Genomic DNA, 13,355 nt, shown 5'->3' on the forward strand with positions numbered 1-13,355 from the left:
TTCAAACGCATGCAAAAGTCTATATAGATCTTAATGGGAAATATTTTGAAAACAATAAAGCGATTTTCGATTACTAATGTTTGTTTTTATTCTCTAATCGCGAAATATAGAAAGCAACCCCTTGTATAAAAGCCTGGAGCGGAGCGGAGCAGAAAAAAGGTACCTGCTTCGGATCCCTGGTTCAAACCATTGTTGCCAAAAAGATAATAGCGTAAAAATCAACCTTTAGAAATGCCTTAAAGCATAGTAAACCGATTCGAACGTTTGAAGTACCTCCAGTTGCTCTCAATTAAATTGCATTACTTATTCCTAAATATGAAATTTTAAATCACCACTTTATCAAACTCCAACTAACGTCGTTCCCTTTAATTTCACCCTCAGGTTTAATGTCATTTGCGGATAGAAGGCGTTCATCTGCTTCATTTACGGAGCGTAAAATGTCCTTTCACACAAATGAAAGTTTTCGTAGTCATGCAGGTAAGTACTTCAACGAGCAATCAAGTCATCCAACCGACCTAGCACAGGCATCAGGTGTTGAAACTCAACTGGATAAATGCATGTGCATGACTGGTGTCCTCAAAACACTTATGAATGCACTTCCGTTTCCAGAGTCATATGTAGGAAAAAAATGAAATTCCTACAGCATAAAGTTAAAGGAAATTAAATTATTCCTTGTAGCTCCTTAAGTAAGAGGAGAAGTTGTGAACAATTTTTTTTTTCAATATCAAAGTAATTCCATTTGGTTTGCCCTTATTTTCTCTTCCTCCAACAGGTCATGTTACACGTAATCGTCCTTCATCGAAGATGACCAAATATGTTGAATGCTGGGGAGCTGATCGACCCTTTGCCAATATTGCCGAATCCAAGTTGGTCAAGAATATTGGTTTGGCCGTAAGTATTTTCAATTTCACTCGGCAAAATCAAATAAGGAAACAAAGTAAAAAGCAGAAGTGTTGAAATGAACAACAGTTTTCAACCTTTATCCTATTCACATTACTTTGCAAGCTGCAACTTGTGTTTCATGCCATAGTGGGTTTAAAATTCGAATTTTGTCTTACCTTACCTAACTTCTAAGAAAAAAAAAATCAATTTTTCCCCCATTTGCCACTATTTTGCCAATATCCAAATACCTACCCTAAACACACCTCACTCACTCTGCACTCTAGCATTGAACTATGAAAACTGAGCAAGGACTGCTTAGGAAGGTAATGCGTGTAAAATCACTCATGCAGAACTTGGAACAGCGCCCCCAGGGTTTGCAATTTCGTAAGTAATTTGCAAACATTTTCGAAGCAACAATTTGTCGAATGGTTACGGCCCCAGAAATGGGGACAGACATAAAAAGGACATTCGATGAAGAAAATAATGATTGTGTGTGGCAAGCAAAGCATACACTGCGCAAAAATCGTAAAGGAGAATGACTTGAACCTGAGTGGATTATTTCCATGGTGGCAGAAAAAAGGACATGGAACTAGTAAACGAAAACAATTAAAAAAGCATTAAGTTCGGCCGGGCCAAACTTTGGATATCCACCACCTCGGGTATATATGTAAACCCCATTTCGTCACAATCCGGTGAAAATTGGATAACTTAAGGACCCACGGCCCTTCGACACGGACATTGAGTGGTTTAATATATATGTCACTATTCAATTTTATAGAACAAAATATTGGTCTTTTTGCCAGGTATTTCCAATTATAAACCGATCTGAACCATATTAAGGTCAGATATCGGGAGGCTCAAAAAAAAACTCACGGTTTCCAATTTCAGCGAAATCGGGTAATATATGAAGCTTTTCTATGCTTCAGTCCCCATATCGGCAGATCGGTCTACATGGTAGCTATATCTAAATATAGTCCGTTCAGAACCATATTTGGGTCAGGTGTCAGGAATCCCAAAATGACTCACTATTTGCAATTTTAGCGAAATCAGTTAAAACAAGTAAAAGCGTGCTAAGTTCGGCCGGGCCGAATCTTATATACCCTCCACCATGGATCGCATTTGTCGAGTTCTTTTCCCGGCATCTCTTCTTAGGCAAAAAAGGATATAAGAAAAGATTTGCTCCGTTACTAGATTTGGTCCGGTTCGGACCACAATTCAATTATATGTTGGAGACTTGTGTAAAATGTCAGCCAATTCGTATAAGAATTGCGCCCATTGGGGACTCAAGAAGTAAAATAGAGAGAACGATTTATATGGGAGCTGTATCGGGCAATAGACAGATTCAGACCATAATAAACACGTTTGTTGATGGTCATGAGAGGATCCGTCGTACAAAATTTCAGGCATATCGGATAATAATTGCGACCTCTAGGGATCAAGAAGTCAATATCCCAGATCGGTTTATATGGCAGCTATATCAGGTTATGGACCGATTTGAACGTTATTTGACACAGTTATTGAAAGTAAGAATAAAAAACGTCATGCAAAATTTCAGCCAAATCGGATAGGAATTGGGCCCTCTAGAAGCTCAAGAAGTCAAATCCCCAGATCTGTTTATATGGCAGCTATATCAGGTTATGAACCGATTTGAACCATACTTGGCACAGTTGTTGGATGTCATAACGAAATACTTCGTGCAAAAATTCATTCAAATCGGATAAGAATTGTGCCCTCTAGAGGCTCAAGAAGTCAAGACCCAAGATCGGTTTATATGGCAGCTATATCAGGTTATAGACCGATTTGAACCATACGTGGCACACTTGTTGGGTATCATAACAAAACACGTCGTCCAAAATTCCATTCCAATCGGATAAGAATTGCGCCCTCTAGAGGCTCAAGAAGTCAAGACCCAAGATCGGTTTATATGACAGCTATATCAGGTTATAGACTGATTTGAACCATACTTGGCACAATTGTTGGATATCATAACAAAACACGTCGTGCAAAATTTCATTTAAATCGGATAAGAATTGCGCACTCTAGAGGCTCAAGAAGTCAAGACCCCAGATCGGTTTATATGGCAGCTCTATCAGATTATGGACCGATTTGCACCATACTTGGCACAGTTGTTGGATATTATAACAAAACACGTCGTGCAAAATTTCATCCCAATCGGATAAGAATTGCGCACTCTAGAGGCTCAAGAAGTCAAGACCCAAGATCGGTTTATATGGCAGCTATATCAAAACATGGACCGATATGGCCCATTTACAATACCAACCGACCTACACTAATAAGAAGAATTTCAAGCGGCTGGCTTTACTCCTTCGGAAGTTAGCGTACTTTCGACAGACAGACGGACGGACGGACAGACTGACGGACATGATCGACATAAAATTTCACGACGATCAAGAATATATATACTTTATGGGGTCTAAGACGAATATTTCGAGTAGTTACAATCAGAATGGCAAAATTAGTACACCCCCCATCCTATGGTGGAGGGTATAAAAATAAAGCATTTATGGTCTTCAGACCCTTTATCGGCAGATCGGTCTATATGGCAGCTATATCTAAATGTGTTCCGATCTGAACCATATATGGGTCGGATGTCAGGAGGCTCAAAATAACTTACTGCTTGAAATTTTAGAGAAATCGGTTAAAAAATAAAGCTTTTATGGCCTTCAGACCCTTTATCGGGAGATCGTCTATATGGTAGCTATATCTAAATATAGTCCGATCCAAACCATATTTGGGTCAGATGTCGGTAGGCTTAAGATAACCCACTGTTTTAAATTTCAGCGGTATCGGGTAATAAATAAAGCTTTCATGGCCTTCAGACCCTTTATCGGGAGATCGGTCTATATGACAGCTATATCTAAACATAGACCATATTTAGTCAGATTTCGGGAGGCTTTAAATAACCCACTGTTTTAAGAGCAGCGAAATCGGGTAATAAATAATGCTTTTATGGGCTTCAAACCCTTTATCGGGTCATCTGTAACTCTCGGGGAAAATTCTTGTGACGTGGATACGCGTGACGTGCCGATAACACTACTTAACCGTGACTACTATGTGCACTGACTGATAGAACACACTGGTAATGGCTCTGTGTCTGAGGTACACCACGCAGCATCCAGACTTCTATATGTATGTGCAGACTAATAGGCTGACGTTAAGAATCCTGTGTCTAATAGACACTAGGCGACATCTTTGGTACGGTGGGTTCGGAGAACTATCTAGATGTGCATAGTATGCGGAGAATGGAGTGGAAATGTTTTTTTCGAATTGCTGTACCTCCTCGTAATTCTAGTGGGGGCATTCTCATTCACAGTGCAAAACATAGAGCCTTCAATATGCTCTGCCAAATCTATGCCTCACTGGTCGTTACCTAGAAACAATGGGGCCTAGACTTTAAATCGAGAGATCCGTCTATATGGCAATATTCAAATCTGGACCGATCTGGGCCAAATTGAAGAAGGATGTCGACTGGCCTAACGCAACTCAGCAAAATCGGATAATAAATATGACTTTTTGGGCCTAAGACCCTAATTTGGCGGATAAGTCTATAAGGGCTATATAGGGCCTTATCAAGATATGGTTCGATATGGAATCTGTGCAAAGTCGCAGCTCAATATCTCTATTTTTAAAGACTGTAGCGTGTTCGCGCCAGGATTCGAACCCAGAAGTTTAGCATTATAGGCGTAAATGCTAACCTCTGCGCTACGGTTGCCTCCATCTCTGTTCTATTGCAAATGCAAATTTGCCTCTGAACATTCCATTAAGGAACAGGGGCAAACTTCCCACTTATCAATGAGTGCTGTCCGTTTCAAGTCTAGTCTCAATGGAAGGTAAGGAATAACCACTCCAAAAAAAATTAGTTTTCTGAAGTTCTCACAAGGACTCGAACACAGGCGTCCAGTGTCATAGGACGACATGCTTACTTCTGTTCTTCGATCTATGATGGCAGTGACAGTCCTTGACAAAGGACACTATCTATAAAACCTATAGTGTCCTTTGTCACCAAGGGATGGGGGTATACTAATTTCGTCATTCAGCATGTAACTCATCGAAGTATTGATCTGAGACCTAACAAAGTGTATATGGACATTCTAAGTCGACTTAGCCATGTCCGTCCGTCCGTCTGTCTGTCTTTCTGTCTGCCTGTCTTTCTGTCTGCCAGTTTTTCTGTCTGCCAGTCTTTCTGTCTGCCAGTCTTTCTGTCTGCCAGTCTTTCTGTCTGCCAGTCTATCTGTCTGTCTTTCTCTCTGTCTTTCTGTCTGTCTATCTTTCCGTTCGTCTGTCTGTCGAAAGCATGCTAACTTTCAAAGGAATAAAACTAGGAGCTTGAAATTTTGCACAATTACTTCTTATTAGTGCAGGTCAGTTGCGATTGTAAATGGGCCAACTCGGTTCATATTTTGGTATCGCTGCCATATAAAAATCGGTCTCGGATCTAGGCTTTTGACCCTCTCTTATCTTTCAACAACTATGCCAAGTATGGTCTAAATCGGTTTATAACCTAATATAGCCTGCATATAAACCGATCTTCCCATTTTTATCCGATTTGGATGAAATTTTGCTCACTATCTTCCACTATGGTCTCCAACATTCGAACCAAATATGGCCTGAATCGGTCCACAACCTGATATAGCTTGATTAGCATGGCAAATTTTATTCGTTACCGAACCTAACACGCTCTTTATACCCTACACCACCATTGTGGTAGAAGGTATTATAACTCAGTGCATTAGTTGGTAACATCCTAAATGAAGAGAGATAGACCCATTGATAAGTACACCAATCTGATTTGATTTTGCTATGTCCGTCTGTCTGTCTGTCCGTCCATCTTAATTTGTATACAATCAACAGGTTGCAATTTTCATCCGTCGTCTTAAAATTTGACACACACATTTTTTTGGCGTAGAGACGAAGCTTATTAAATTTGGAAAAAATCGGTCCAAATTTGGATATAGCTCCTATATATTTGTTCGTACGATTTGGACTAAAATTGCAATAATGTGATCATTTGTTAACCGATTCTCACGAAATTTGGCAGGAGCGATTTTCTCTTGACTCTCGACATTATTGGTGAATTTCATAGAAATGGGTTCAGATTTAGATAAAGCATTCATTGTATATGGCCTGATTTTTACCCCTAGAGCCCATGCAAGTGCATTTATTGACCAATCTTGCTAAAATTTTGTACAACGTTTTCCTCGATGTCCACCACAATATTTAAGAAGTTTGCTCGAAATCGGTTCAAATTTAGATATAGCTCCCATATATAGGTTCTTCCGGTTTTGAAAAATGTTGCAATAAAGTGCTCATTTGTTGACCGATTCTCTCGAAATTTGGCAGGAAGGATTTTCTTATGACTCTTTATATTACCGGTAATTTTCATAGAAATCGGTCCAAATTCAGATATGACAGCCATATATGTATTTCGCCCGATTTACACTTCTACAGCCACTGCAATCGCATTTATTGACCAATCTTGCCAAAATACGCCTGAGAAATGTGATCGAAATCGGTTCAGATTTAGATATAGCTCCCGTATATATGTTCGTCAGATTTTGGGTAATTTTTTATTACAGTTTGAGCATATTTGCTCCAAATTTGATACGGATTGTTTAAAACCCCATCTGAGAAATCATCCGCCGAGGTCCATCAAAATTGGTTCAGGATTAGATATAGCTCCCACTTTGTACCTATAGGTAAGGTGTAGGGTATTATACAGTAGGCTCCGCCAGACTTTTGTGTTTCCTTAGTTTTTTTTGCGCAATGTAACTTTAGTTTAGACTTCCCAGCTGTCATGACCAAATATTTTCCTTAAAGTCTTAAATTGCTTATCATTTGCTAGACGAAAACTATCCTGTAAGCCAACGTTCCTGACCTCAAAACATAGTTATACAACACACAACGGTCTTTACGCACACACCCACTGTCATGCAGACCATCTTGGACTATAAACGAAAATATTCGACAAAAAAAGTAATCAAGGCAGTTGGGGTGTTGAGAAAAAATTTAAACGTTTCACCTTTTTGTTTCCTTTACTTGGTTTTGATTTAAAAACAGATACATCGAACGATAAGGATGTTCAGCAACACCTATTTTTTATATTCTGTTGTGCCTTTGAAATTTCTGAAGTTTACCTTGCCTTTGTTGTTGTTGTTATATTTTTAATAAGGTGTTTTTCTTTATCTTTTCTTTTTTTGGGTTTGTTGGTGTTGTCTTCTGGGCTTCCTGGCTTTTGGTTTGGGGTGTGCTTCCATTAAAAAAATAATCAAAAAAAAAAACTTCCTTGCCATCATGTGCAGAGCATTGCCATGATTGAATCAAATTTATTGCCACCAGAGCGTAAATGTTTTAATTTCAATTGCTTTGGACCACCCACCGAATTGAAGCCACTCACCATGTGGTATCGCAACACGCCCAGAGAGGTGATGTATCGCGCCCAGCCGGATACCCATTTTCGCTATGATTTAATCTGTGCTTTTCTGCTTTTCATCTCGGTGGCAGCAGTGCAATTGATTGTAATGGACATGTAAGTATTGAAAAAGACAGAGGGAGAGGGAGGGTACACTTTGAAAAAAAATGCTTTAATTTTCCTTTCATTAACCAAATTCCAGCAATCTGGCTTTATTGGGCTCCCTATTGGCCACCTTCATCTCTTTGGGCTTGTTTCTCTATTTGAGTAACATGAATGTTCCGGATATTAACTCCAGCACGACCGAAAGAAATGGTCCGGGCCAGGTGGTGGCCGGCAGCCGTTTTCTGCGTTTGGCCATTTTCATAGTGGTGAATATTCTAATATCAGCCTGTGCGGTATTTAGTGTGGTGAGTTTTTAGTTTTGGGATATGATATTTTTTTTTTTAATTTCTCCTTGTCTTGCAGATTAATTTCTCCACCAATAATGAAGAATCCCTGGCCTCCAACCTCAATATTTCCAGCTCGAATATCTCCAATGATTCTTCTTTGCCAGAAATAGATACAGTTCCCATATATCCTGATTTACAGGTGGCACCCATCTATCTTTTCTGTTGTGCCATTAGCCTGGCGGCCATTTCTGCTTTTCTGAGATCCGGTTTTATTTTGAAATTATTCACCATGCTGGTGGCTTTGGTGTGTCAAATAGTGGTGCTGCATTTTAGTGATTTATTTGAGCTCTACAATGCTCGTTACAGAAGTGATTAGTAAGCATTCTAGTAAAGAGAATAACAAGAACAAACTTGAAAAAGTCTTTCTTTCTCGTCAATAGTTTACCCATTGAGGTGAAAAGTTTTCTCCTACTACTTCTGGTAATTGCTGTACTGCATACCTTGGATCGCCAAGGTGAATATGTGGCCCGCACAGATTTCTTATGGAAGGCCAAATTAAAAGTCGAACAAGAGGAAGTCGAGACCATGAGGGGTATAAACAAGGTGAGTTTTTTAAGTATAGGATATTTCGTCAAGCAGTTCAGCTACCATCCAGAATCGGCCAGAAACAAAAAAAAACGAGTTTAATTCGGTCGTGTCGAACTTTGAATACCCACCACCAAGGATATATTAATCATCCTATTTTATTATTACTCCACCACCATATCCATAGTTATATCTAAATAGGGACTGGTCTGGATTGTATTTTATTCAGGTTCCGACAACTCTTATACAAGTCAAAGCTTCTGCAAATTTGTCCTTGAACTCTCCATTAAGGAGTGCAGTCCGATTCAAGTTTAAGCCCAATGATAATGGGCCTCGGCAGTGCGACATCTCTTTTGAGGACATGTTTTTACAGTTACCTCACAAATGTCGCCAGCATTAGGATGGTATAACCACCGCTGAAATTTTTTTATGATGATCTCGCCAGGATTCGAATCTCTGCGCTACGGTGGCGAAATTAAGCAGTAAAACCACTTCTTGTGGGATTAAGACCCCTAATTGGAAGATCGGTCTATATGGCAGATATCATCTTCTATTATATAAAAACGTATTTGTTGCGCTTTGTTTGTTCGTTTGTTTGTCTGTTCCGTATACTCAAAAACGGCTGAAAAGATTTTCATAAAATTTTCACAAATAGTAGAGTTTGAGCTCCAGGTGAAACTGGAAAGGGGGGCGGACCCTCCTCATTACCCCAAAAATTCCTAATCTCGAAGACGGGGGGATTTAAGCGAAATTTTGCATACCACCTTATGGTACCCCAAAAACACGAAATTTGTATCAAATTTTGGGGTCAAATAACGTGGGGGGACGCCCCATCCCAAAACCCACCCGAAAGGACATGTTTATCGATTGGGACAATATGGGTATCAAATGAAAGGTATATAGGAGTAGAATACGACTTAGCATTTAAATGTCACCCTAAGTGTCGGGGGGTCTCCATTAACCAAAACCGCAAACCAAACCACTATTAAATTTTGGGGTCAAATTACATGGGGGAACGCCCCATCCCTAAACCCACCCGAGAGGACATGTTTACCGATTGTGATAATATGGATATCAAATGAAAGGTATTTAGGAGTAGAGTACGATCTTGACATTAAAATGTCACCCTAAGTGTCGGGGGGTCCCCATAAACCAAAACCGCAAAGCGGGCATAAATGTCCAACGTCACAAAATGGGTCTCAAATGAAAGGTCTTTGGGAGTTGACTACGAATCTGGTATACATATTTGGAAAAGAGTTCGGCCCACCCACTAAATACTCTTCAATAGGACGTGTAGTTCGATCGGGATAATATATTAATTAAAAGAAAGTTCTATAACAGTAGAGTTTGAATCTAATGTTGATATAAGGATTCAAGCTTCTAGGTCAAGTCGATCCTCCCAATAAACATAACATCAAAAAAGCATGCAGTACGACCGAGAATATATTGTACTCAAATGAAAGGACGTGTCAGGGGACAATGTCCCTCCTCCTCTCCTACAAAAAAAGGAATTAAAAATAATATATGAAGGCCGTTCGGGATAGAATAGGACAGCAATAAAGGGTCTTTGGTAGTAGAGTACACTTTTTACCCTCAAATTGGGATAGATCGGATCTTTAAAAATGTGGTATTCCATATGATAGCTTTGAAACATGATTTTGAATGTAGAAAACCAATACAAAAATAATTAATTCGTATGGATCTGATCTTGATCGTCACCTTCAAAATGCTTCACATCATGGGGCTAAAACAAAATCGTGCTCTAGCACGATGGTGATGTTATTTTAGGGTCCGCCCCCTCAACTCCCTTCAAACCGGCCGTATTTGCCTACTATGCCAATAAGTGGCTCAAATATTAGGTTTTTGGTAGTGACAACGATTTAGATATCCATTTTTGAGGCCAAGTGTTTGGGAGTCGTCTTACCCCATAAACTGCTCCTAAACCAATGGTAATTGGTGCACAAATATCAGCACGCTGCTGATATTTTTTCAAGGCTAAGTGCGTGGTTCACCTCAAACTGGATTTATTTGTGTATTATGGTAGAAAGGGGCTCAAATCTGATATCTGTTTTATGGCCAGCCAAGTGTTTCAGGGATGCCTCATCTCATACACTGCTCCCAAACCACTCATATATACCGACAATTGTAATATGTTTGTGGTTTTTGGGAGAAGAGTATGAATCTGATATCAACTTTCGGGGAAAAGGGTTTGGCTACCTTAATCCACCACCAAAACCAAGAGAGTGAGGCAGATCTAACATCAAAAACGCCAGATCTCGGAGATGGGTGGGGAGATTCAAGCGACATTTAGTTTGTTTATAATAACTCAAAAACAGAAATTTGATATCCTTATTTAGGGTGGGATATCAAAGGGGGGCCGCCCCACCTTCAAAATCTGCCAAATGGAAATATAAATTAATAATGAAAATATGGGGCTCAAATCTGATGCACGGGAATCCATCTCTAATACCCCCAAACCGAACATATATACCGACCGTAGCAATATAAGGCTCAGATGAAAGGTATTTGGGAGTAAATACCTTTCATCTGATATGATATCCACATTGGGGCGAAATATCTGAAAGGCCGTACCAGCACCCCCAAACAGGACTTATTTACTGACCGTGTCAGTATAGGGCTCAGATAAAATAAGAGAGGGAAACAAGTGGCAGCAGAGCGGGCAAATCGATCTATGTGGCAGCTATATCTACATATGGTCCGATCTGAAGCATATTTGGGTCGGATATCGGGAATCCTAATACAACTAACTGTTTTAAATTTCAGTGAACTTGGGTAATACTTGCAGCTTTTGTTGGTTTCAGACCTTAAATCGGCCGATCAGTCCATATGTATGGCAGCTTTATCCAAATATAGTCCGATTTGGCCCGTTCAAAAACTAAACGAAAGATGTATATGTGTCAAATTTCAGCTGAATATCTAAATTTTTTAAGCCTGTAGCGTGATTACAGCCGACGGATGGACAGACACGCGGACATCGTTAAAGTGCCTTAGAATTTTATGACGATCCGAAATATATGTACTTTGTAGGGTCCGACGTGGATATTCCGAAGTGTTGCAAACGGAATTACAGAATGAATATACCCCTTATTTTATGGTGGTGGGACCTGCCTATACTAAGGTTTATTTTACTTACCAAATATTTAAATTCTTATTACGATTTTCATTCTAGATACTCTTGGAGAATATTTTACCTGCTCACGTTGCCACCCATTTCCTGCATCAGCAAAATCCCTCAGAACTTTATCATGAAAGTTATTCCTGCGTTGCCGTCATGTTTGCCTCCATACCCAACTATAAAGAGTTTTACGATGAGACCGATGTAAATAAGCAAGGATTGGAGTGTTTGCGTTTGTTAAACGAAATTATATGCGATTTTGATAAGGTAAGACAAACTTCAGCCAAATCGAAAAAATAGACTTTAAGGGGCTCAAGAAGTCGAACTGGTAGTTTTGGCCTGTTTTTCTGGCCAAAACTATTTCAGCATTTTATTTGTAATTGTAAAGCCTTAATAACTTTGAAACCAGAAAACTGATGGTTTTGCAATCTTCTAACGGTTTGTTGTAAAGGATATAAATGTTAGAATAGGCCACCATGTTTATAATATAGGGTGTGTTATAGTTGACCTATAGTGATTTCTTTGATACTTAAATGCACATAACTGTCGATCTACCGCACCGATTTCATTGATGAAATTAGCACTGAGGTGAAATTTTCACTGATGGTGCATAATGATTCCGTGGTGAAAATAGAATACTACATTTTTTTATATCTGAAGGGGAAACGGACCCTCCCCCTTACCCTTATTTTCAGAAACGCCAGATCTCGGAGATGGGTGGTGCGATTTAAGCGAAATTTTGTGTGCTCTCTTATAGTAACCTACAAAAAAAAATTTGCTATCCAAATTTCGGATAGGGTACCTAGGGTGGGCGCTACACCACCCCACCTAAAACCTACCAGATACATATATACACCAATCACGATAATATGAGACTCAAATGAAAAGTATTTGGGATTAGAAAACGTATATGTTATCCAATTTCAGGACCAAGTGTTTGGGGGACCACCCCAACCCCCAAAACACCCCTAAATCAAACATATTTACAAACCATGGCGATATGGGACTCAAATGCAAGGAATTTGAGAATAAGTGTGAATCTGATATTCTAATTTGGGTCCACCCCTTCCCCAAACAGGACTTATTTACTGACCATGGCAATATGGGGCTTAAATAAAAGGTATTTGAGTGTAGAACACGAATATGACAGTCCATCCCCGAGAATATCCCCTAAGAAGAAAAATTTACGGCCAAATCAATATGGGGCTCAAATGAGAGGTCTTTGGAAGTAAAACACGAATCTAACATCAATGTTCGGGAAAAGTGTATATAGGGCCACCCCACCCCCATTACAATAACCAAATAGAAAGCATTTGCCGACCATTGCATTTTGAGGCTCAAATAAGAGGTATTTTAGAGTAGAACACGAATCTGATATATATTTTCAAAGCTATGTAACTGAGTGGCCGCCCCACCCCCCAAACCAGTCATGTTTGCCGACTATGGAAAAATGGAGCTCAAATGAAGGGTATTTGGGAGTAGACCGTGAATCTGACATCAACATTCGGGACCAACTGTCTAGGGGATATCCCACCACCATTACAACCCCCAAGTAGGACCTAATTGCTCACCAAGACAATTTAGGTCTTCAAGGCAGTGGAGCTCGTTATTCATAGGTTTTAGGGCCCAAACCCCAAGCCGGACATATTTGGGTTTAAGTGAATGGTATTTGAGATTATTAATGGCAATATGGGGTTCAAATATATCAGAATAGAGCACATTGCTGATATATTTCCAGGGCTTAGTGATTGGGGGACCAACCCACTCCCCAAAACACCCCATAATCGGGCATATTTACGAACATTTTAATGTGGGATTTAAATGAAAGGAATCGGGGGGTAGAGCAAGAATTGATACTCACTTTCGGGACCAGCACAAACAACAATTTTTTACTGACCATCGCAATATGGGGCTCAAATAAAGGTATTTG

General features: G+C 39.6%; 1 protein-coding gene across 5 annotated transcripts in view; it reads left to right on the forward strand.

Moving 5' to 3' along the window:
• LOC106091398 (adenylate cyclase type 2) overlaps nucleotides 1-13,355 on the forward strand; it is a 499,738-nt gene that overhangs the window by 457,636 nt on the left and 28,747 nt on the right. For all 5 annotated transcript variants that reach the window (XM_059360972.1, XM_059360973.1, XM_059360971.1 and 2 more), the window contains 7 exons: nucleotides 382-477; nucleotides 773-891; nucleotides 7,203-7,429; nucleotides 7,515-7,722; nucleotides 7,781-8,079; nucleotides 8,145-8,307; nucleotides 11,480-11,692. In XM_059360972.1, coding sequence (XP_059216955.1) covers nucleotides 382-477; nucleotides 773-891; nucleotides 7,203-7,429; nucleotides 7,515-7,722; nucleotides 7,781-8,079; nucleotides 8,145-8,307; nucleotides 11,480-11,692 — 1,325 coding nt within the window. The remainder of the gene's footprint in view (nucleotides 1-381; nucleotides 478-772; nucleotides 892-7,202; nucleotides 7,430-7,514; nucleotides 7,723-7,780; nucleotides 8,080-8,144; nucleotides 8,308-11,479; nucleotides 11,693-13,355) is intronic.

The sequence above is a fragment of the Stomoxys calcitrans genome, chromosome 1 (genome assembly GCF_963082655.1).
Source record: "Stomoxys calcitrans chromosome 1, idStoCalc2.1, whole genome shotgun sequence".
In the NCBI taxonomy this organism is placed as follows: domain Eukaryota; kingdom Metazoa; phylum Arthropoda; class Insecta; order Diptera; family Muscidae; genus Stomoxys; species Stomoxys calcitrans.